At 33.0% G+C, this 24,411-nt stretch overlaps 1 protein-coding gene across 1 annotated transcript; it reads right to left on the bottom strand.

Moving 5' to 3' along the window:
• Positions 1-16,298: 16,298 nt before the first annotated feature.
• On the bottom strand, positions 16,299-18,391 carry LOC124939328 (F-box protein At3g07870-like). The gene is made up of 2 exons (XM_047479810.1): positions 17,250-18,391; positions 16,299-16,406 (listed from the first exon to the last, which is right to left on the bottom strand). Exons 1-2 carry the CDS (start codon positions 18,389-18,391, stop codon positions 16,382-16,384), a joined length of 1,167 nt encoding a protein of 388 aa, XP_047335766.1. The 3' UTR covers positions 16,299-16,381.
• Between the last annotated feature and the right edge of the window lie 6,020 nt (positions 18,392-24,411).

The following is a 24,411-nucleotide window of genomic DNA, read 5'->3' as shown; positions in this document are numbered from 1 at the left end:
TTTACTTTCGAAAGGATTGACTTCAACCTAGGAGATCTCTAAGACTGCGGTTAGAGGGGAGTTGGAGTCTTCTCTTTTCCTTTTCTTGGACTTGAGCGTCTCCACCCTTTGAACATAATCGACAACCTTCTGGAAATTCAAAATTTTAGAAGGAAGTGGAAAACTCTTACCGGGTTCATTTAGAAGGAAACAAAGAAGAGAGCTAAGAGGACCATCAAATGCAAAAATCTTCTTCCGAGCAACAACCATTCTGACAAGATTTCCGAAGAGGAAGCTTGTCTAGTTGACAGGAATACCCCTGGTGATGGCCACCATTATCTGAAAAACCTTCGTACAATACTTGTAGGAAGACTCCTTAGAAAGAAGGGATTTCGATACGATGTCGCTTAAAAGAGCATATTCAACCTTCAGAAGGTTTTTCTTTCCATGAATGTCTACTTGAGGGGAATCGAAAAAGACTTTCATCATTGTATACATTAGATCAGTAGGAGTGGTTGAGAACTCATCGATACCTACTTTTGGAAGTTGGAAAAACGTACCGAAGGACTCTTCGGTGATGCAGATCATCTGGCCCATCACGGCCCCAACAATAACTTTATCCTGATAGAAGCCGACGTTTTCGAAAAATTCTTTGACTAGCTGTTCGTGATAGAGTTCATGAGGAGAAAGAAACTTCCTAAGCCCGGAGGCTTTAAGAGACTCAAACATTCTATGCATTCCAGGAGATTGGAAAGAGGATACGGATTGAAAATCCACTTGAATCGACTTTGGACGGAAATACGACATTACGATTTGATGAACAAGGGTTAGAACGATTCGAGTTCTAAAGTGAGAGAGATTGATTTCAAAGATATTCTATCTTTTAGAGTGAATAACCCTATAAATATCAGGGTTTAATCATATAGAAGAAAACTAATGATTACTCCTACCGTCAAGAACTTCAAAAGTCAGTTCCCAATAAAGACAGCATTTAATGTTAGCATGAAACCGAACGGTTAATACTAAGTGTACAAGCAAAATTTGTCAGAAATATTAGTCATTCCTTGCATATTGAGAGACACGTGTCTTCAATTCTTTTGAGGAATGACTGATTTAGTTTTCGGCGGGAAAATGAACTTGAGCATAAATAATTAAAGGACAGATGTCCAAATAGCCAGAAGATGAAGAGTCTAATTACACAAGTAGTTAGACGTTTATTCTCCTTTTTACATTTTCACCTCCTTTTTGAAAATCAGTCTATTAGACGTATCCGTCTAATTATGCAATAATATCACGTGAGACACGCGTGTCTGGTTAGACGTGAGCATCCTCTTGCTCATGACCTAAAAACGTCTAACGTCTATTAGACGTATCCGTCTAACCATGCAGGTTAGAATAACCAAGACAATAATTTCAGATGAAGATGAAACTGCTAAAGTAGACGAGTGTCTAAGTAGCTGTGTTTCTCAAACTCTAAATCCTCTGGACAAATTAAGACCTCTATCTTTTATATCTGTTCAGTTACGTTTTTAACAATATGTTCTCCCTTAATTTATGCACGTAATCACATCAATCATGATCAACAAGATCTAACATGTTTCTAAAGTGAGAAAACTTAGCTTCCGGTAGGGGTTTCTTGAAAATGTCTACAATTTGTTGATCTGTAGAGACATGTTCAAGACGAATCTGCTTCTGATTGACGTGTTCTCGGATGAAATGATGTCTGATTTCAATATGTTTTGTCCGAGAATGCAAAACTGGATTGTAGGTGATTGCGATAGCACTTGTGTTGTCGCAAAAAATTGGAGATTCATCAGCCTCAATCCCATAGTTTATGAGCTGTTGTTGAATCCACAGAACTTGAGAACAACTTCCAGCTGCAAGATACTCTACTTCAGCTGTAGACATGGCAACCGACGTCTACTTCTTGCTGAATCATGTGATTAGACGATCTCCAAGGAACTGGAAAGTTTCACTTATGCTTTTTTCTATCAATTTTGCATCCTGCATAATCTGCATCTAAGAAACTAATTAAATTGAAACTAGAATCCTTCGGATACCATAGTCCCACATTTTGAGTTCCCTTTAAGTATTTAAGAATACGTTTAGCAGCAGTAAAATGAGAAAGTTTAGGATCAGCCTGAAATCTGCCACAAACACCAACAACAAATTGAATGTCTGGCCTGCTAGCAGTTACATACAGCAAAGAACCGATGAGTCCTCTATATGCTGTTACATCGACACTTTGGCCACCTTCATCTTTATCCAATTTAATCGAAGAGCTCATTGGAGTAGTTACTTCAAAACAATTCTCCAAACCAAACTTCTTTAGCAGTTCTTTGGTGTATTTGGCCTGGTTGATAAGAGTTCCGTTTTCTAGCTGACGGACTTGAAGCCCAAGGAAGAATGTAAGTTCTCCCATCATGCTCATTTCAAACCTGTCCTGCATCAGCTTGACAAATTTCTCACACAATTTGGGTTAGTTGAGCCAAAAATAATATCATCAACATATATCTGAACAAGTAGAATGTGAGAATCTTTAGTAAATCTAAACAGGGTTTTATCCACTGTTCCAACAACAAAGTCATGATCAAACAAGAAATTGGTTAAAGTGTCATACCAAGCTCTAGGAGCTTGTTTCAAAACATACAATGCTTTGTCAAGCCTATAAACATGATTTGACAAAACATGATCTACAAAACCAGGGGGTTGCTCAACATATACTTCTTCACTTAATTTTCCATTTTAAAATGCACTCTTCAAATCCATTTGAAAGACTTTAAAATTCTTAAATGATGCATATGCTAGGAAGATTCTGATTGCCTATAGTCTTGTAAACGGTGCAAAAGACTCATCAAAATCAATACATTTCTCTTGTCTATATCCTTGAGCAACTAAACGAGCTTTGTTTCTAATGACTAAACCATCTTCACTAAGCTTGTTTCTAAAGACCCATCTTGTTCCTATAACTGATTTGTCAGTTGGTTTAGGAGTAAGATACCACACTTTATTTCTAGCAAATTGATTTAACTCCTCCTGCATAGCATTGATCCAATCTGGATCAACTATAGCTTCACCAATTTTCTTAGGTTCAATTTGAGAAATAAATGCAGAATTGGTCATTTCATCCATCAGTTGACGTCTTGTCCTTCGAGGAGAAAAATGATTTCCGATTATCAGTTCTGGTGGATGATTTCTGTTCCATCTGAAGTTGGATCCAAGGGATTGGTCATCTGAACTGGTGACACCACGACATCCAAACTCTCAACTTCTTGTTTAACAGGAGTTTGAACATCTGGTTGAACTTCAACCGGATCAGCCACCGGATCAGACAAAGCCATCTTCTTATCCAAAGTTTCTTCTTCTTCACTTACAGACTCAAGACTATTCGCTTTAAGTCTGTCAGCAAGATCAATGGGTTCATTAGATTTGCTCTCAACATGCTCATCAAAAACTACATGGAGGGATTTTTCAATAGTCTGTGTTCTTTTGTTGTAGACTATGTAAGTTTTGCTTACTGATGAGTATCCCAACATGAATCCCTCATCTGCTTTAGCATCAAAAGCGGTCAAATAAACCTTTCCATTGTTATGGATAAAACATTTACACCCAAATATTTTAAAATAAGACACTGTAGGAATTCTCCCATAATACAATTCATAGGGATTTTTATCAAAACGTTTGTTGATTATTGACCGGTTTTGTGTATAGCAAGCATTACTAATGGCTTCCGCCCAGAACCTCTGAGGTACATCTGATTCAACAAGCATAGATCTCGCTGCTTCCTTCAGAGTTCTCACTCTTCTCTCAGCAATGTCGTTTTGCTGTGGAGTTCTGGCACTAGACAACTCGTGCCTAATTCCAGTCTCCTCGAGATAGGATGATAGGTATCTGTTAGTGAACTCAGTTCACTGATCACTTCTGATGCATGTAATATTTAAAGATTTCTGATTCTGAATTCCTTTAAATATTCTAATCAAGTTATCAGCAGTTTTATCTTTTGATGGTAAAAATGCAACCCATGTAAAGCATGAGAAATCATCAATAACAATTAGGGCAAATCTCATTCCTCCAATACTCTTTACAGGATTTGGACCAAATAGATCCATATGTAAAAGTTCTAGGATACGTCTGGATTGTGATTTCCCTTTACTTTTGAACGATGATCTGCCCTATTTGCGTAACTGGCAGGAAGTGCATATCTTGTTCTTTGAAAATTGAAGTTTGGGCAAACCAATGACTAAATTGTTTGAACAAATGTTGTTGATGGTTTTAAAATTCAAATGGTTCAAACGTTTATGCCATAACCATTTTTGGTCATTCTTGGCAATCATGCACATAAGATCAGAAGACTCCTTTTTCCAATTCATTTTGTATGAGTTTCCTACTCTACTTCCAGTCAATAAAATGTTTCCATCTTGGTCTTTAACTAAACATGCATGAGTTTGAAAGTCTACTGACAGACCATTATCAGTAATAATTATAGCACAGATTATCAACAAGCAGCACATCATTAATAGATAGGTTACCATGGATAATCTTACCCTTACCCATGGTCTTACCCTTCTTCTTGTCACCAAATGTGATCTTAGGTCCAGAGCAATCTGATATATTAGTGAGAAGCCGTCTGTTTCCTTTCATATGCCTGGAACATCCGCTATCAAGATACCATACAGATTCCTCTAGTCCTTCGTTTATTTGTACCTACATAAATAAATATTTACAATCTTTTGGTACCCACTTTCAATTGGGTCCTCGGTCAATTAGTCCCTTAGGAATCCATATTTGAGTTATTCTGATAGATTTCCCATTTTGAGTTGTGATTAATGCGTATGTTTTTGACTTAGCAGACGACTTTCTGCTAGCCACTGATCCTTTAGCTTTTGAAGAAGGCTTTTTTTTAAAACTTTTTGACTTAGAGTCGGGTTTTAAATTGCCAGACTTATTAACTGCTTCTAGCTTGTTGTTAAGCCAGCTAATAGTAGGCGGAACATACACTATTTCATTTTTTAAAGCAACTTCTTCATGAATAGGATCAGATTCAATGTCATCCATACTTCTTTTGACAAAGTTTATAGGATTAAACTTGTCAATTGGAGGATTTGACTTTTTGCAGGACAAATTTGGGTCATTGCTGTCATATCCCAATCTAAATCTAGATCTAGCAGGTTTCAACATACTGATTTGATGTTTGACAGCATCTCCAGATCTTGTCCATGCACTGACTATATAATTTAATCTCTTGTTTTCAGATAAAGAATTTGAATCTGTTCTTTGAGCATCTCATTCTTAGAAGAGATCTCTGTTGAGTATTCATAAAAAACGTTTGGTTTAGATTCTTGGTTTGATGAAAGAACAATTGATTCATATTTAACTTTCATTTCATAAAAAGAGTCAGTTAACTTCTTGTACTCAATAGCCATTTCATTGAGTGCATTAGTTAACTCCTCGTTTATAAATTATAGTGTAGAGATATTATTTACCTTGGATTGATCATCTGCCATCAGACATGTGACAACTTCATTCTCTTTTTCAGCAGGAGACTCATCTGAATCACAGTCAGCCCAACTGGATTTGTTTTTACTACATATGAGCGCTTTCTGGTTCTTCTTTGCTTGAGTGCTTGAACCGTAGATCTGATTAAGCTTATCCCATATCTCTTTAGCAGTGGAACAAAATTTGATCTCACAGAACATATTCATGTTGAGCGACTGGTACAGAATGTTCTTAGCAACATTATCCATGTTGTTGGTCATCTTGTCTTCAGTAGTCCACTCACTTCTTGGCTTCGAAATCTTTATGGGGCCATCAGTAATAACGCTCCACATATTATAGTAAATAGCAGCCAAGTGAGTTTGCATTCTTATCATCCAATATTCGTAGTTATCCCTTGATAGAAGAGGAATTTCATTGATGATAGACATGCTTCAGGTTCTTGATGCTTGAGAATAGAAATAAGGCTCTGATACCAATTGATAGAATTGACTTTATCGATAGAGACGGGGTCTGGCTAAGTATGAAGGCTTATGAAAAATGGTTTGAAAGAAATCCTGTTAGGGATTTAATTCGCTTTCTATTCTACGCAAACACTTGTAAACACTTGAAACAGATTCAAGGCGGAATTGTTTACTTGGGTTTGACGCACAAGATGAAATATGAAAAGATGACAGAAATGAAATAACACAGCAGTTTGTTTATGGATGTTCGGAGAAACTCTCCTACGTCACTCCTTCTTCCAGCCACCGGAAGGATTCACTATAATATGATTCGAATCAAATACAGTTTACACACTTAACTCACTATTGAACAGAACACTTTTCTGTTCAATTACAAGATGAAGAATATCACTCAGCTAAAGGTGTTTTGATTCTAGCTCTCTCTTGATTCACACACAGTACAATCAGAAAGCAACTTCACAGTATGAATTCAGTAAGCAAGATGATTGAATAGTTTCTCTCTCTACAAAATCAGATCGCTTGTTCGTTATCTAAGGCTAATTCGTAAGGCAGATTGTCCGTTGTCCTTGAGATTTGTTAAATACTGAGCAGGAGCTAACGGTCGAATCTTTTAGAATGATACGTGACACTCTTCCATTGGAAAGCCTCCATTGTACGTAGCAGATTCTGAGCACAAGGATAGTGGCCATATATCACTGGTAGTGCGCCGAATATTCCATCAGGGATGTACCTGCAAAACAAGTAATGTGAGGAAAATTCTCTTACGTGGCATTCCTTGGTTGGTTGCATATAGATGTTGTACTAATCTTCACTAGAAAGTGGAAAATGAGTAGGGTATAGCTATAGCACGTGGGTAGGAGAAATGCTAGCTTCAATCATACAGCTTAAACTGAGCATTAGACGTATTTCAGTTAGACGGATTGTAAAATCAATCTAATGAAATCACACATCTTCTTTTAATAAAAACGTCTATTAGACCGCCTGGTCTAATAGAATTAGACTCACGTCTAATTACAATAACCATTAGACTGCACGTCTAACTCCACTGAGTTAGACTGCACGTCTAATTCCGGTTCTACCTCAGACTTGTCTGAAGGAGTTAGACGCACGTCTAACTTTCACTAATTAGACTACACGTCTAATTATTCAATAACCATTAGACGGTACGTCTAACTCCACTGAGTTAGACTACACGTCTAATTCCGGTTCTACCTCAAACTTGTCTGAAGGAGTTAGACGCACGTCTAACTTTCATTAATTAGACTACACGTCAAATTATCCAATAACCATTAGACGGTACGTCTAACTCCACTGAGTTAGACTACACGTCTAATTCTGGTTCTACCTCAGACTTGTCTGAAGGAGTTAGACGCACGTCTAACTTTCACTAATTAGACTACACGTCTAATTCCAAACAAATTAGACTATCCGTCTAATTGTAAATATATTAGACTACACGTCTAACTCCGGTGAGTTAGACTGTACGTCTAATTCCGAATATCTATTAGACCATCCGTCTAATTACAAGTCTATTAGACTATACGTCTAACTCCGGTGAGTTAGACTGTACGTCTAATTCCGAATATCTATTAGACCATCCGTCTAATTACAAGTCTATTAGACTATACGTCTAACTCCGGTGTGTTAGACGATACGTCTAATTTCGAACACATTAGACTTACGTCTAATTCCCTGTATTCATTAGACTTACGTCTAATTCTTAGTCAAAATAATTTGACCCAACAAAAACCTGTGAAAAGTCTAGAATGATCGTGACTTTCTCATGACGATAATGTCTTTCGCGTGATGATAATGTCCTTCGCGTGACGATCATGCCCTTCGCGTGATGATCTAGCCTTTCGCGTGACGATTCTGCGAAAATATTTTAGACTTTTCACAGGTCTTCCCTTCGCGTGGCGATCTTCCCTTTCTCTCCCTTTCGCGTTACGCAAATGTGATATTTTCGTTAAAAATATTTTAAGTGGTCAACAACGCCTTTAATTAATGCACTGGTCACCAGCGCATTTAAATCATTTTTTAAGATATTTCGTCAAATTTTCCCAACAAAACTACTCACCAAAACTACTAAAAATAGAATAAAAATTGAAACAATACCTTAGAAGATTCTTGGAATGGTTTTTTCAAAGCAAATTCAAATAAATGAAAGAGACTAACAAGACAACTACAATATAGTAATAAAACTTACCAAGGTAGTGAAAAAGAATATACTTGATGACATGACCTGAGTTATCAATATTTATTCATTTATATGTGATTAATATTTAGGGGTAGAGTAACAACATAAAACCTTGTTATTAACGAAGTTTTTCAGACATAAGGAAAATCCTTCGACAAACCCTAATCCCTAATCACTCAAAGAAGCCTTGTTTTTATAAGAACTGTATATGAAAACCTCTTAAATAAGTATATGATGCATGCAAACCTTAGCATATTCAATTGGTTTAACCTTACTATTTCATTTTAGTTAGTTGTTTCTTCATATGGCCTATTGGTGAATGAGCCACAATTGTTAGGATCTCTCCTTCTTTTTTCTTTAGTTTTTTTTTTCTAAAAAGGGAAGATTCTTTCATTAAAAATAACATATCTTGAAGAACATTTATTTTGATGTTTCTCTATTTTTGATTTTTATTCATACTTCTTTCGTTCATAGTTATTTCAGATGAAATGATTATAAGTCGCATATATATCATGGAGGTAAATTGACTACTATCATGTAGGTAAAAAATTCTAAAATAGAATTACGATATAACCTACTATTAAACTTAAAGTGCTCAAGGAATTATGCAAGACATAATTGCAAACTCATGTTACTCAATCAATGGTTAAGAGAGCAAAATAATTATTTATTGAAAAAAATTAAAAGAGACCATTACTTTAGTACAATTCTTTGTGGAGATATGTTGAAGAAATTAAATTGAGTAATCTGGGATTATCAGTTGAGTTGAAAGTAAAAAGAGATGAAGAGACTAATGAATTAACTTTCAAAAGATTTTATATTTGTTTTGATGTTTGCAAGAAGGGTTGATTGTCTGGATGTATACCAATTATTAGAGTTGACAAGAATTTTATAAAACTTTTTGTAAGGGAGATTTGTTATCTGTCATCTGTCATCGGTTGTCATCGGTCGAGATGACAACAACCAGATGTACTCGATTGTTTGAGTTGTGGTAGAATCTGAGAGTACGGTTCATGGAGATGGATTTTTGAACTATTAATGAAAGACATTGGTGATGGTTTCTTGGATTGTGTTGGTTTGACAATTATCTTAAACATGCAAAAGGTAATATTTCTTCTTTTTTTACTTATCATTACATTGTTTTATTATATTTTGGTTACTTTTTGGCTACTTATTACTTTCTTATAATTGTAGGGACTAATCGCAGCTGTTAAACATATTTTCCCCGAAGCTGAGCATAGGTTTTGCGCGAGGCACTAGTATGTTAACTGGTAAAAGAAATGAAAAGGCACTGATCTTAAATTACATATTTGGGCTTGTGCAAAATTAACATATCCAGAACCACGAAATGTCAATATTCTAAAGTTGGATCAACTAATGGAGGGTGTTGCAAGAAGAACTATTTCTGTTCCGAAAAAAATATGGACTAAAGTCTTTATCCGAGAGATACCCAAATGTGATGTAATTGAAAACAACATATGAGGTTTTTAATGCATCGATTCTAATTCTAAGGGAAAAGTCCATTTTTAATATGTTAGAAATGATCAGGTTAATGGACACAAAAAAGATTTCAAGGAAGACAAGATCAATTCAGAAATGACATCAAAATATATCGCCTAAGGCTAAAAAAACTACCTGAGCTGAGTAAATTTAGATATCACGAATGCCACTTGGATTTCAATGGTAGTACATGTTATGAAATAATTCAGGGTGATCATTGACACACAATAGACCTTATCAATGAATAATGCTCTTGTAGACTTTAGAATATAAGAGGTATTCCTTGTACACATGTTGTTTGTGAAATTTATCATTCAAGTGATAATATTGAAGATTACATTTCTCATTGGTATAAGAAGGATACTTATCTCAAAGCATACATAATTGACATATAAACTTTGAGAGGACCAGAATTTTGGAAGAGTGATATTAAAGAGAAATTTTTTACCACCAAAACAAGAGAGACCACTTGGTAGGACAATGAAAAATAGAAGGAGAACTCTTGAAGAGCCATAATCTCATGGAAAAAGGTCAAGAAGAAGAAGAAAAATGCATTGCACTAATTGTGGAAAAGAATGACATAACAAAAAGGATGCAATACTATAGCTAGTAATGGAATTGTCAATTCTCCTCCAAACGATGATTTAGGTAATTTAATGTACAAATATTAATTTTAAAATATTTAATGCCTAAATTATAGAATTTGATTGTGCATGTACATACACACACAAGGACAATATTTGCAAGGACAAGTCCCACAACCACCATGGTAATAAGGACAGGTTCCACAACCACCATGGTCACAAGGCTAGTCCTCACAAATACAATTCTCCTAAGGCCAATCATTATAACCATTCTCACAAGGCCAATCCTCACAACAACCATTCTCACAAGGCCAATCTCACAAAGGAAATCCTCACAAGGATAATTATCTAGGACAATCTTCGTAAGGACAAGTCCCACAACCACCATAGTCATAAGGACAAGTTCCATAACCACCATGGTCACAAGGCCAGTCCTCACAAAGACCATTCTTATAAGGCCAGACCTCACAAAGACCATTCTCACAAGGTTAGTCCTCACAAAGAACACTCTCACAAGGCTAATCCTCACAACAACCATTCTCACAAGGTCAGTCCTCACAAAGACCATTCTCATAAGATAAATCCTCACAATAACCATTCTCACAAAGGCAATCCTCAAAAGGAGAATTCTCTAGACTACTTCAGAATATTTTGTGTAATATTAAGAAAATTATAACTTATGATATTATTTTAGGTTTATATATTTTAAAATCATAATTTTTTTTATCAATCATTACATTAATTGGTATAGGTACTGGAACAGTTACACATTTAGGTGGAGATACAAGAATTGGTAGAGATAGAGATGCAAAAATTGGTGGAAGTAGATGATTAAGAAGTGGATCAGTTATTATTGGTGCCACTCAATTACAACACGATATAAGGCCTTCAGACTTGATATGAAGATGTACACCAACTATTTCAACTAGACAACTACAAGATGCAGTCAATGAAAAAAAAGAAAATTATTTAGAAAAGACAAACTTACTAAGTGAATTGGTAGGTTTTGGTATATGAAGTTTTTGTAAGGAGCTAGATTTTTAAATTTGGATAGGTGTATGTAACGAATGAAGTATTAGAATTTGAGTAGATGTATGGATAGATGTATGTAATGAGTGCATTATTTTGAATTTGGAATCTATAGAAGGATGTATTTTGCTGCTATATAATTTATGATGTTATTATATGATTTTTTTATTAATGTTATGTATGTATGTTTTTAGTTTATTTTGTGACTTTTTAGTGAATAAGGGTAATAAAAAGATGAGGGAGGTAAAAGTTGTTTGTTTATTTAGGAATGTTAATAAAAATAAATGTTGAAAATAAATTAATTTAAAAAAAGTGCATTATTGTTAATGCTTCTCAAAATATATAGGTTGTTTGGTTAATGTATCTGAAAATGTAAAGGTTTTATTATTTAGAATTATGAATAAAAATAAATATAATATAATATAATATATATATATATATATTAATTTTAAAAAATATATGTCAATTTCATGTGTTATCATTTAACGGAAAAAATAACGAACTTGGATGTTTTGTTAACTAGTGACATAGATGAACATTAAACTCAACTACATTCCTATGAATGAACAAAAATTAATTCAGTGATATATTTAAATATTCCGTTATAGTTCGATGATAAATTGGCATTCTTTCTGATATTATTATAATATTATAAATTGTGATAATATAATTATTTTATTAGTTTTCTTATAATTCTAATATAATATTTATATATTAGACCTAACCTATATAATTCTATATAAAATCACTACAATTCTTCCCTATATTCTAAAATACAATATCATCCAATACAATCTCTTTATTCTAACATGATATTAGAGCATTGTTTTCATTATTGAGCACACCAAGTCATAGTTATTGATGGAGGGCTCTCATAAATTTATTAATATATTATATTTTTTAATAATATTTTTTCCTTTAAATATTTTTGTTGATGCTTTTTATTCTCCGGCTATCATATCCTCTAAGTTGTTTTTTCTGTTGTTATTTACCCTAACAGTCAATGTCCATATTTTTTTCGTCTTAATCCAATCATATGATATTTTTTTATGGTTATTTAGTCAACACATTGTCATTCTATCGTTAGATGGATTTCAACATTCACGAGTAACATTAGAGTAGTTTAAGTTGTTATTTCACTCTAGCATGATCCTCCCATTGGATCTACATTTTTCTCTAATTTATCAGTCAACACATTGTTATCTTATTGATGAAGGGATGTCAACACTCATGAGTAACATAAGAGTTCTTTTAGTTATTGTTTCACCCCATCATTCAACGCTAATTGGATTCTACTTTATTCGTTGGTTTATCAGTCAACACGCTGTCATCTTGTAATTTGATAAATTTTAATACTCACGAGTTTATCAAGTTTGAAAAATATAATATCAATATTTCACAGTCTCGTCTTCAACATCAAGTTATTCAAGTTCTTTCCATCTTGAGTTTGAATATCTATAAGATTCATAATTTTATAAATTGTGATATTATTATTATTATTATATTAGTTTCACTATAAGTCTAATGTAATGTCTATATATTAGACATAACCTATATAATTCAATATAATCATTCAATACAATTTCTCCATATATTTAACAACCATAACGCCTAACATCTGGGACATCTTTAGAATTTTGAGTTGAGGTGGGTATAAAAATATTTGGGATGAGTTTTAAAAAATAACAAAAAAATTATGAATAACACGAATGGATAAACGTAAAAATTTCCTCATAGTATTTGGAGATTTTTGTGGAGTATTATTGAGATTTATTAGGTGATGTCCGAGTTTTTTAGATAGTTACTGGAAAATTTGAATTGATATGGAAGATTTACATATTTGAGTTACCATCCCAATTATTATTTGGTGGACCATCTGAATGGAGATAATTCGTCGAACTTTCAATGATCGCACTCGTTTGATGCGTATCATTCATAATACTATTATTATGATGTATTTTTAGAATCGTTTAGGAAAGCCAGTGACATCTGTCGTGGAATTAATTGTTCTTTTCGAGGATTTACAAACTCGGTAACTTATTAAGTATTGTTTTTTCTTATTTTTTCTTTGTTATTTTTATGTCATGTTTCGTTGTTTGGTTTAAACGATTTAATTGTTTATTTTTAATTTATATGGACTTAAAAAAAACATTATGTGATTATGATAATCAAGATATCACTTAGTTGTGCATCACCTCACTTACTTGAACCAACTACATCTAGTAACATACACCTAATTATACTAATTATACAAAAAAGTAATCCCAGATATAATTATCTCTTCTTTTGGACAATCAATTGATTGATATAAAATATAAGGAGTGTTGTAGAATTTGGAGGATTTCTTCCACATTGGTAATTAACAAGAGCAAATAAATCATGAGTTATCATTTCCAGAATGGAACTGAATTTAGGAGAGCCTATCAAATAATTAAGTAGTTATTAATTTAATTAAAACAATGTGTTGTACAGTGGGTTGTCAGTTTTTATAATTAATAAAGAACAACACATGTACAAATTATTGGGCAAAAAATTAACACCATTATATTTGTTTTCGCCTTTTAACAATTGTAAGGTAAACTGATGCAACTACAATGTAGACTAAACCTTCTTTTTTTTTATAGCTGTTCTTAAACTTTTTATTATTAATAATGTATATTTTTTATGATATTAATATTATAAAAAAAAGGTGTTACTTGCTTATTTGGAGCAACAATTATTTCTCCCGTAATATCAATCTCCGAAATCTCTATTAAATAAGAATTTCAAAATCAAATAATAATCCCATGATCAATTAGTAAACATTTTAAAAAGGAAGTTACATGGGAGTTGAAGAGGAGGTAAAAGAGAAAAAAAAAAAAAGTCTAATTTATTACAAAAATTAGGGTAAGTAAAGATTGAATAACGAACTTTTTTTTAAGGAGGTGAAAATATAATATTCAGATATTTAATAATATTTTTTTTTTATAAAATTTAAAATAAAAATTATTAGATATTTTAGAAAAAAAAATTAATCATAAAAATATTAATAATTAGGAGTGATAGAGTGAGGGGATTTGGTGAGGGAATGAGTGGAAAATGTAAAAGTGGGAGGAAAGAGAAAAAAATGAGAAATTATTTAATTTTTTCAGCGAATAATATTATGCCACGTCATTCCCTCACCAAATTTCCTCTCTCTATCACTCCTCTTAAATAAATTAATAATAAAAGAATGTTTTTATATTGTTATAAATAATATAATCCCACACTTATTACTTTAATTTCAAATTAAGGTTTTAAATTGAATACAAATAATAAAATAATATTATTTGAATAAATAAAAGATATTAACCATATAAACTATTATAACTTTGCCTCCCAACAAAAGTTAACCGATTAATTGTTTAATTTAATTTTATAACAATAATGATATTAATTTTATATTAATTTAGTTGAAATATATATATATATATATATATATATATATATACCCAATAAATTTAATTTTTCATCAATGAATTAGTATATGATTGATATGTGCCATGCGTCATGGTTTATATATTGTCACCACATATTTATTAAATATTTCAAGGTAACATATTTATTTTATCATTATACGCATGTTTAATCAATTTATTAATGTTTGTTAATATATTTCTGTTTCTACCAATATAATCATATAATTATTAAATATTTAAAGAAAAAATATTTATTTTGTAATGATATGTATCTCTAATCAATTTATTATTAAATTTTTTATTTTGATTAATTTATCATAAGTTTAAAATTTTTAAAATATTAAGAATTTTATATTTATGAAATATTTTATTTAATATATTACAAAAATTTATTTTAAGTAATTTTTAAAACTAGTTAATGCATTTAAAATAATGATAATCTAGAAAGATAAATGATAAATTTAAATTATTTTTTTATATTTATTTAAATGTATAAAATATTTAATAAAAATTTTATTTTTTATTATTTTATAACTTCGTATATATTTATTTATGCATCTTAAAGTTTTTTAAATAGTATAATTAATAACATTAAAATTTGGATATTAAAATAGCAAGATATATTAAAATTAACTGTAATTCATTCTAATTTAATTTTTTTAAGCTTGAAATAATAATTTGTTAGTAAGTAGCTAGGTTACTAGTTTCTATAATAATATTTATTTATTTGATACTAACAATTTTTTTTTGTATAAAGAAAATTTAATTAAAAATATTTATTTTAATATAAAAAATTACATTCACTTTATCTTAAAAATAAAATTTTATCAAATTCAATCACAAATTTTATATTAAATATTATTAAAACTACACTCAACTTTTAATTCATAATTTTTAAAAATTATTATAATTTTAAAAGTGATAATTATAAAATAATATTTTCAACTAAATTAAAAAATATTTTTATATTTAATAATAATAAATTATTATTTTTTCTAAAATATAAATTTATTGAATAGTGTGAATGTCTACATGATCCAATCATATAAAGTCAAACTAGTGGGTAGAAAACTACTTTACATGCATGCAGAAGGAGACTTAAAGATTAGATATTTTAGGTTTTTTTAATTTAAAAAAGAATTTGTAATAAATCTTTTATTTTATCATAAAATTATTTATTTATTAATTAAAATAAATAAATTAATTAATTAATATTATTTTATTTATGAAATTTAATTTTAATTTTGAAAAACATTTTAATAATTTATTCTAAAAAATATAATTTAATAATTTATTCTAAAAAGTCTTAAATAACCCACTATTTTATAAAAAAAAATATCTTTTTAAAACCCAAAAAACCCTAAATAGTAACATAAAATTAAACACACTTATTCCAAATGACTTACTTATATCAGTCAAATCAAAATTTGATAAAATAATAATTTGAAAGTATTAGAGTTTATCCTACAATAATAATAGTATCATCAACCAAACAAATAACTCTTCAAACCTATCAATCCATCATCACCAAACAGTATAAGTAGATCTATAACCCAAAAATTGTAACAAACAAAGAGTAACTGAGCATATGTTCAACAAAATAAAATAAAAAGCTAAGAAAATAAAGTTAAGCACATGATAGAAAAATGTAGTACCATATTCCAGTGTACCCAGCCGTTGAAACTAATTAACTTGTCATCACACTTCATCTTCCACATCTTCGCTGCAAAAAAAATTACTTCACTCATTATTGATGTTGAGAACAATCAACAACAATGTAAGATAAAGACTAAATGTAATTAAAAGATGAAAACATAACACTGCATTGAAAGAAAAAGACAATATTAGGAGAAGATTATATTTGAAGTAATATATGTATCATTTATTCAAAAATATTTTGTTCTGTTAGTTTTGATAATGGAAGGAAGATTCAAACCATTTGACAAGAAGAAGAATAGTAGTGTTTTGGAACTTTATATTGAAATGAAGAACAAAAGTTTTCAAGGATGTGTTCAGTTAAAAGTGAGTGTGCACTAAAGGTTAAGAATGAAGGTTTGGGTTACAAGTTGATAAATCCGATTCAACAAATGAAATCTTCTATCTCAAAAAGTTATCTATTATTAAAACGCTAATTGGGATTGAGAGAGGAAAAAAGTTGAAGACTTGAGATTACATTAATTTGTTGATCCAATTAAATTCCAAGGTAGTACATCTTGACATTCTATACAAGAAGACTCTAATAAATAATTGATTGGTATTACAATAATTCGTTAATCCAATTGCATGGATTCTCCAACTTTTACAAGTAATATCCAATTACATAGTGACATTTATAACTCTTATTCAGATTGAATTTTTTTTCTTGTGAGCTACAATCATTCAAAGAAATTTCTTGTGAAAATGCTGGTTAAAAGTAATAAAAAGTTTAAAGTTGGAACTAGTAAACTTGCCAAAACAGACACCTAAAAAAGTTAAAACCCTCTTTTTACAGATTGATTCAATATGACAGGAGATTCATTAAAAATACAATAATTAAACATGTGCATGAGAGAATAGATTAAATTACCTTTGAGTTGAATTTAGGAGATGGACCTCAACTCCTACTAGTAATTCCTTAAGGGGCAGCAAGATAGGAACATGTGAGAATGGTTTCAATTTACCATAAACAATCTTCTTCTCAATGAGGCTGTATGTAACCGTATAATAACCAGCCATAAAAACCAATGACTCAGACTTATTATTGTTTATATACTTGCCAGGAAATGAAAAAGGAAGCTCATCTAAGCACCACGATTTGTCAACCCCAAACTCCTTCAAAACCCAAATGTGCGGGTTGTTTCCCGAATCAGTCAATACACTTATTCTCAACATACCTTGAAACACACCAAAGTTAACAACTGTCACATTATCTCTGTATCGGGAGATGTCAAAAGGAGGGGGCAAAGTTTCTGTTCCAAATGTTTCACTATCAAAATCGAAATAAATCATGAACCCATAACAATAGATAGATGCAGTCTCGTTCATTATCCAATATAAACGTCCACCAAGGAACGTTGAAAAACACTGTGTAATCTCTTGTATTGGAGCATCTTCAATTCTCCTCCAAGAAGAAGAAGGTGATCCGATTGTATAAATGTCGGTATGAAAACAGTTTTTACCAGTTGAATCGAGAGACTTTGATACCTTTATAATCTTGTATTTATCGGACATGGGACTGTACCCAAATCCGACCATCAAAGAAACAGGGTCTTCACTGTCGATCACCACGGGATTCGGGATAAGAGTGAATTCCAGAGAGATGGGATTAATGACGCAAAAGGGAAAAGAGGTATCAAGTGAGCGGAGGCAGAGAAGGCCGCGGCTCGAGTTCACGATCATCATATCGGAAAGTCCGTCGAAGCGGAGAGTGAGCTGGTGTGCTTGGTCGGCGTCGGAATCCAAGAGAATGATCTGTTTCGAGTCTGAATTGTAGAATAGGAGCTCAGGAGGGGATCTTGAGAGGTGTAAGGAACGGAAATCGGTGTCTACGGAGATCAAATAGAGAAAGGATTTACAGACGCTCCTGCACTGTATGAGGGATTTGATCGGAAGACGAGAAAGGATATCGACGAGAATGTGGTTTGGTACTTGGTCGATTGAAGGAGAAGCGCCGCCCAAAGCTTCGTCCGTTTTCTTGGCCCTCTTAGGGTTTAGAGCCTGTTCTTCCATTTTTGCCTCCTTAACAAAAAGCTCGAAACTTTTTTTTATAAGCCTATATTCAACTCCTAACATTTGTTAAAAACATTAAATTTCAAAAAACTAAACCAAAAATAAATAAATTATATTAAATTTAAAACAAAAATATTTGACATAAATTAATTATATTAAATTTAAAACAAAAAATTTAGAGTCAAAGAAGATAGCTGATTTACATACATGCATACAAATATGATGAGATGTCCCTAATATACATTTTAAATGCGTTGGTAACTATTTTAAAATATTTTGATAAAATTATCATGTCGCGTAATGTGAAGGGCATAATCGTCTCGTAAAAAAAAATTGATAGTATCGGCTTTATCGATAAAGAAGGGGGTCTGGCTAAGGATGAAGGCTTATGAATAACGGTTTGAAAGAAATCCTGTTAGGGATTTAATTTGCTTTCTATTCTACGCAAACACTTGTAAACACTTAAAACAGATTCAATGCGGAATTGTTTACTTGGGTTTGAAGCACAAGATAAAATATGAAAAGATGACAAAAATGAAAGAACACAACAGTTTGTTTAGGGATGTTCGGAGAAACTCTTCTACGTCACAATTTCTTCCAACAAACGGAAGGATTCACTATAATATGATTCGAATCATATACAGTTTACACACACTTAGCTCACTATTGAACAGAACACTTTCTGTTCAATTACAAGATGAAAAATATCACTCAGCTAAAGGTGTTTTGATTCTAACTCTCTCTTGATTCACACACAGTACAATCAGAAAGCAGTTTCACAGTATGAATTTAGTAGGCAAAATGATTGAGTAGTTATTCTCTCTGCAAAATCAGATTGCTTGTTCGTTATCTAAGGCTAATTCGTAAGGCAGATTGTCCGTTGTCCTTGAGATTTGTTAAATACTGAGCAGGAGCTAACGGTCGAATCTTTTAGAATGATACGTGGCACTCTTCCATTAGGAAGCCTCCATTGTACACAGCAGGTTCTGAGCACAAAGATCGTGGCCGTACATCACTGGTAGTGCGCCGAATATTCCACCAGGGATGTACCTGCAAAACAAGTAATGTGAGGAAAATTCTCTTACGTGGCATTCCTTGGTTGGTTGCATATAGTTGTTGTACTAATCTTCACTAGAAAGTGGAGCAGGAGTAGGGTACAACTATAGCACGTGGGTAGGAGAAATGCTAGCTCCAAACATACTACTTAAACTGAGTATTAGACGTATTTCGGTTAGACGGATTTCAGTTAGACGGATTGTAAAATCAGTCTAATGAAATCACACATCTCCTTTTAATAAAAACGTCTATTAAACCGCCTGGTTTAATAGAATTATACTCGCGTCTAATTACAATAACTATTAGACTGCACGTCTAACTCCACTGAGTTAGACTGCACGTCTAATTCCGGTTCTACCTCAGACTTGTCTGAAGGAGTTAGACGCACGTCTAACTTTCACTAATTAGACTACACGTCTAATTATCAATAACCATTAGACGGTACGTCTAACTCCACTGAGTTAGACTACACGTCTAATTCCGGTTCTACCTCAGACTTGTCTAAAGGAGTTAGGCGCACGTCTAACTTTCATTAATTAGACTACACGTCTAATTATCCAATAACCATTAAACGGTATGTCTAACTCCACTGAGTTAGACTACACGTTTAATTCCGGTTCTACCTCAGACTTGTCTGAAAGAGTTAGACGCACGTCTAACTTTCACTAATTAGACTACACGTCTAATTCCGAACAAATTAGACTATCCGTCTAATTGTAAATATATTAGACTACACGTCTAACTCCGGTGAGTTAGACTGTACGTCTAATTCTGAATATCTATTAGACCATCTGTCTAATTACAAGTATATTAGACTATACGTCTAACTCCGGTGAGTTAGACGGTACGTCTAATTTCGAACACATTAGACTTACGTCTAATTCCCTGTATTCATTAGACTTACGTCTAATTCTTTACATTCATTAGACTACACGTCTAACTCCGATGAGTTAGATTGTACGTCTAATTCTATGCATTAGACTTACGTCTAATTCCGTGTATCTATTAGACCATCTGTCTAATTACACGTCTGTTAGACTACACGTCTAACTCCGATGAGTTAGACTGTACGTCTAATTCTATGCATTCATTAGACTACACGTCTAACTCCGATGAGTTAGACTGTACGTCTAATTCTATGCATTGAATGCCAAAATCGGTCTAATGACCCTCATTAGAGCCAAGTCTTATGAAATATTGTTTCAATACACCTGCATCAAAACTCATAAGTTATTTCATCATCAAAATCTCAGTGATTAAATTATTTCAACACTTAGTCAAAATAATTTGACCCAACAATTTCCCCCTTTTTGATGAAGAAATTGGAAACGTGCATACATATACCAAAACATGCATTCATCATATAAATAGACAAAATCGTTTGCATGCAAGTAAGACATTCAGAAATATCCAAGTCAATCACATATGAGTGTTTTCAGAAGAAACACAAAATATTGTTCAATGTACCCAAAATAAGTTTACCCCAAAAACATCATAAAAATATTCAAAAGAACTTTCAAAAAGACATTTAAATTTTATTCTTCTTCTTCTTCCTAGACTTTACTTTCGAAAGGATTGACTTCAACCTAGGAGATCTCTAAGACTGCGGTTAGAGGGGAGTTGGAGTCTTCTCTTTTCCTTTTTCTTGGACTTGAGCGTCTCTACCCTTTGAACATAATCGAAAACCTTCTGGAAATTCAAAATTTTAGAAGGAAGTGGAAAACTCTTACCGGGTTCATTTAGAAGGAAACAAAGAAGAGAGCTAAGAGGACCATCAAATGCAAAAATCTTCTTCCGAGCAACAACCATTCTGACAAGATTTCCGAAGAGGAAGCTTGTCTAGTTGGCAGGAATACCCCTAGTGATGGCCACCATTATCTGAAAAACCTTCGTACAATACTTGTAGGAAGACTCCTTAGAAAGAAGGGATTTCGATACGATGTCGCTTAAAAGAGCATATTCAACCTTCAGAAGGTTTTTCTTTCCATGAATGTCTACTTGAGGGGAATCGAAAAAGACTTTCATCATTGTATACATTAGATCAGTAGGAGTGGTTGAGAACTCATCGATACCTACTTTTGGAAGTTGGAAAAACGTACCGAAGGACTCTTCGGTGATGCAGATCATCTGGCCCATCACGGCCCCAACAATAACTTTATCCTGATAGAAGCCGGCGTTTTCGAAAAATTCTTTGACTAGCTGTTCGTGATAGAGTTCATGAGGAGAAAGAAACTTCCTAAGCCCGGAGGCTTTAAGAGACTCAAACATTCTATGCATTCCAGGAGATTGGAAAGAGGATACGGATTGAAAATCCACTTGAATCGACTTTGGACGGAAAGACGACATTACGATTTGATGAACAAGGGTTAGAACGATTCGAGTTCTAAAGTGAGAGAGATTGATTTCAAAGATATTCTATCTTTTAGAGTGAATAACCCTATAAATATCAGGATTTAATCATATAGAAGAAAACTAATGATTACTCCTACCGTCAAGAACTTCAAAAGTCAGTTCCCAATAAAGACAGCATTTAATGTTAGCATGAAACCGAACGGTTAATACTAAGTGTACAAGAAAAATTCAAAAGAACTTTCAAAAAGACATTTAAATTTTATTCTTCTTCTTCTTCCTAGACTTTACTTTCGAAAGGATTGACTTCAACCTAGGAGATCTCTAAGACTGCGGTTAGAGGGGAGTTGGAGTCTTCTCTTTTCCTTTTTCTTGGACTTGAGCGTCTCTACCCTTTGAACATAATCGACAACCTTCTGGAAATTCAAAATTTTAGAAGGAAGTGGAAAACTCTTACCGGGTTCATTTAGAAGGAAACAAAGAAGAGAGCTAAGAGGACCATCAAATGCAAAAATCTTCTTCCGAGCAACAACCATTCTGACAAGATTTCCGAAGAGGAAGCTTGTCTAGTTGGCAGGAATACCCCTAGTGATGGCCACCATTATCTGAAAAACCTTCGTACAATACTTGTAGTAAGACTCCTTAGAAAGAAGGGATTTCGATACGATGTCGCTTAAAAGAGCATATTCAACCTTCAGAAGGTTTTTCTTTCCATGAATGTCTACTTGAGGGGAATCGAAAAAGACTTTCATCATTGTATACATTAGATCAGTAGGAGTGGTTGAGAACTCATCGATACCTACTTTTGGAAGTTGGAAAAACGTACCGAAGGACTCTTCGGTGATGCAGATCATCTGGCCCATCACGGCCCCAACAATAACTTTATCCTGATAGAAGCCGGCGTTTTCGAAAAATTCTTTGACTAGCTGTTCGTGATAGAGTTCATGAGGAGAAAGAAACTTCCTAAGCCCGGAGGCTTTAAGAGACTCAAACATTCTATGCATTCCAGGAGATTGGAAAGAGGATACGGATTGAAAATCCACTTGAATCGACTTTGGACGGAAAGACGACATTACGATTTGATGAACAAGGGTTAGAACGATTCGAGTTCTAAAGTGAGAGAGATTGATTTCAAAGATATTCTATCTTTTAGAGTGAATAACCCTATAAATATCAGGATTTAATCATATAGAAGAAAACTAATGATTACTCCTACCGTCAAGAACTTCAAAAGTCAGTTCCCAATAAAGACAGCATTTAATGTTAGCATGAAACCGAACGGTTAATACTAAGTGTACAAGAAAAATTCAAAAGAACTTTCAAAAAGACATATAAATTTTATTCTTCTTCTTCTTCCTAGACTTTACTTTCGAAAGGATTGACTTCAACCTAGGAGATCTCTAAGACTGCGGTTAGAGGGGAGTTGGAGTCTTCTCTTTTCCTTTTTCTTGGACTTGAGCGTCTCTACCCTTTGAACATAATCGACAACCTTCTGGAAATTCAAAATTTTAGAAGGAAGTGGAAAACTCTTACCGGGTTCATTTAGAAGGAAACAAAGAAGAGAGCTAAGAGGACCATCAAATGCAAAAATCTTCTTCCGAGCAACAACCATTCTGACAAGATTTCCGAAGAGGAAGCTTGTCTAGTTGACAGGAATACCCCTGGTGATGGCCACCATTATCTGAAAAACCTTCGTACAATACTTGTAGGAAGACTCCTTAGAAAGAAGGGATTTCGATACGATGTCGCTTAAAAGAGCATATTCAACCTTCAGAAGGTTTTTCTTTCCATGAATGTCTACTTGAGGGGAATCGAAAAAGACTTTCATCATTGTATACATTAGATCAGTAGGAGTGGTTGAGAACTCATCGATACCTACTTTTGGAAGTTGGAAAAACGTACCGAAGGACTCTTCGGTGATGCAGATCATCTGGCCCATCACGGCCCCAACAATAACTTTATCCTGATAGAAGCCGGCGTTTTCGAAAAATTCTTTGACTAGCTGTTCGTGATAGAGTTCATGAGGAGAAAGAAACTTCCTAAGCCCGGAGGCTTTAAGAGACTCAAACATTCTATGCATTCCAGGAGATTGGAAAGAGGATACGGATTGAAAATCCACTTGAATCGACTTTGGACGGAAAGACGACATTACGATTTGATGAACAAGGGTTAGAACGATTCGAGTTCTAAAGTGAGAGAGATTGATTTCAAAGATATTCTATCTTTTAGAGTGAATAACCCTATAAATATCAGGATTTAATCATATAGAAGAAAACTAATGATTACTCCTACCGTCAAGAACTTCAAAAGTCAGTTCCCAATAAAGACAGCATTTAATGTTAGCATGAAACCGAACGGTTAACACATTAGACTTACGTCTAATTCCCTGTATTCATTAGACTTACGTCTAATTCTTAGTCAAAATAATTTGACCCAACAAAAACCTGTGAAAAGTCTAGAATGATCGTGACTTTCTCATGACGATAATGTCTTTCGCGTGACGATAATGTCCTTCGCGTGACGATCATGCCCTTCGCGTGATGATCTTGCCTTTCGCGTGACGATTCTGCGAAAATATTTTAGACTTTTCACAGGTCTTCCCTTCGCATGGCGAT

This window comes from Impatiens glandulifera, chromosome 5 (genome assembly GCF_907164915.1).
Source record: "Impatiens glandulifera chromosome 5, dImpGla2.1, whole genome shotgun sequence".
NCBI lineage: Eukaryota > Viridiplantae > Streptophyta > Magnoliopsida > Ericales > Balsaminaceae > Impatiens > Impatiens glandulifera.
The sequence above is the reverse complement of the archived record's forward strand: the minus strand, read 5'-3'. Positions and strand labels throughout refer to the sequence as shown.

Coding starts and splice junctions, on each gene's coding strand:
- LOC124939328 (XM_047479810.1), bottom strand. CDS start 18,391: ATGGAAGAACAGGCTCTAAACCCTAAGAGGGCCAAGAAAACGGACGAA. Junction 16,407..17,249: donor CTCCTAAATTCAACTCAAAG/GTAATTTAATCT, acceptor TTTTTTTTGCAG/CGAAGATGTGGAAGATGAAG.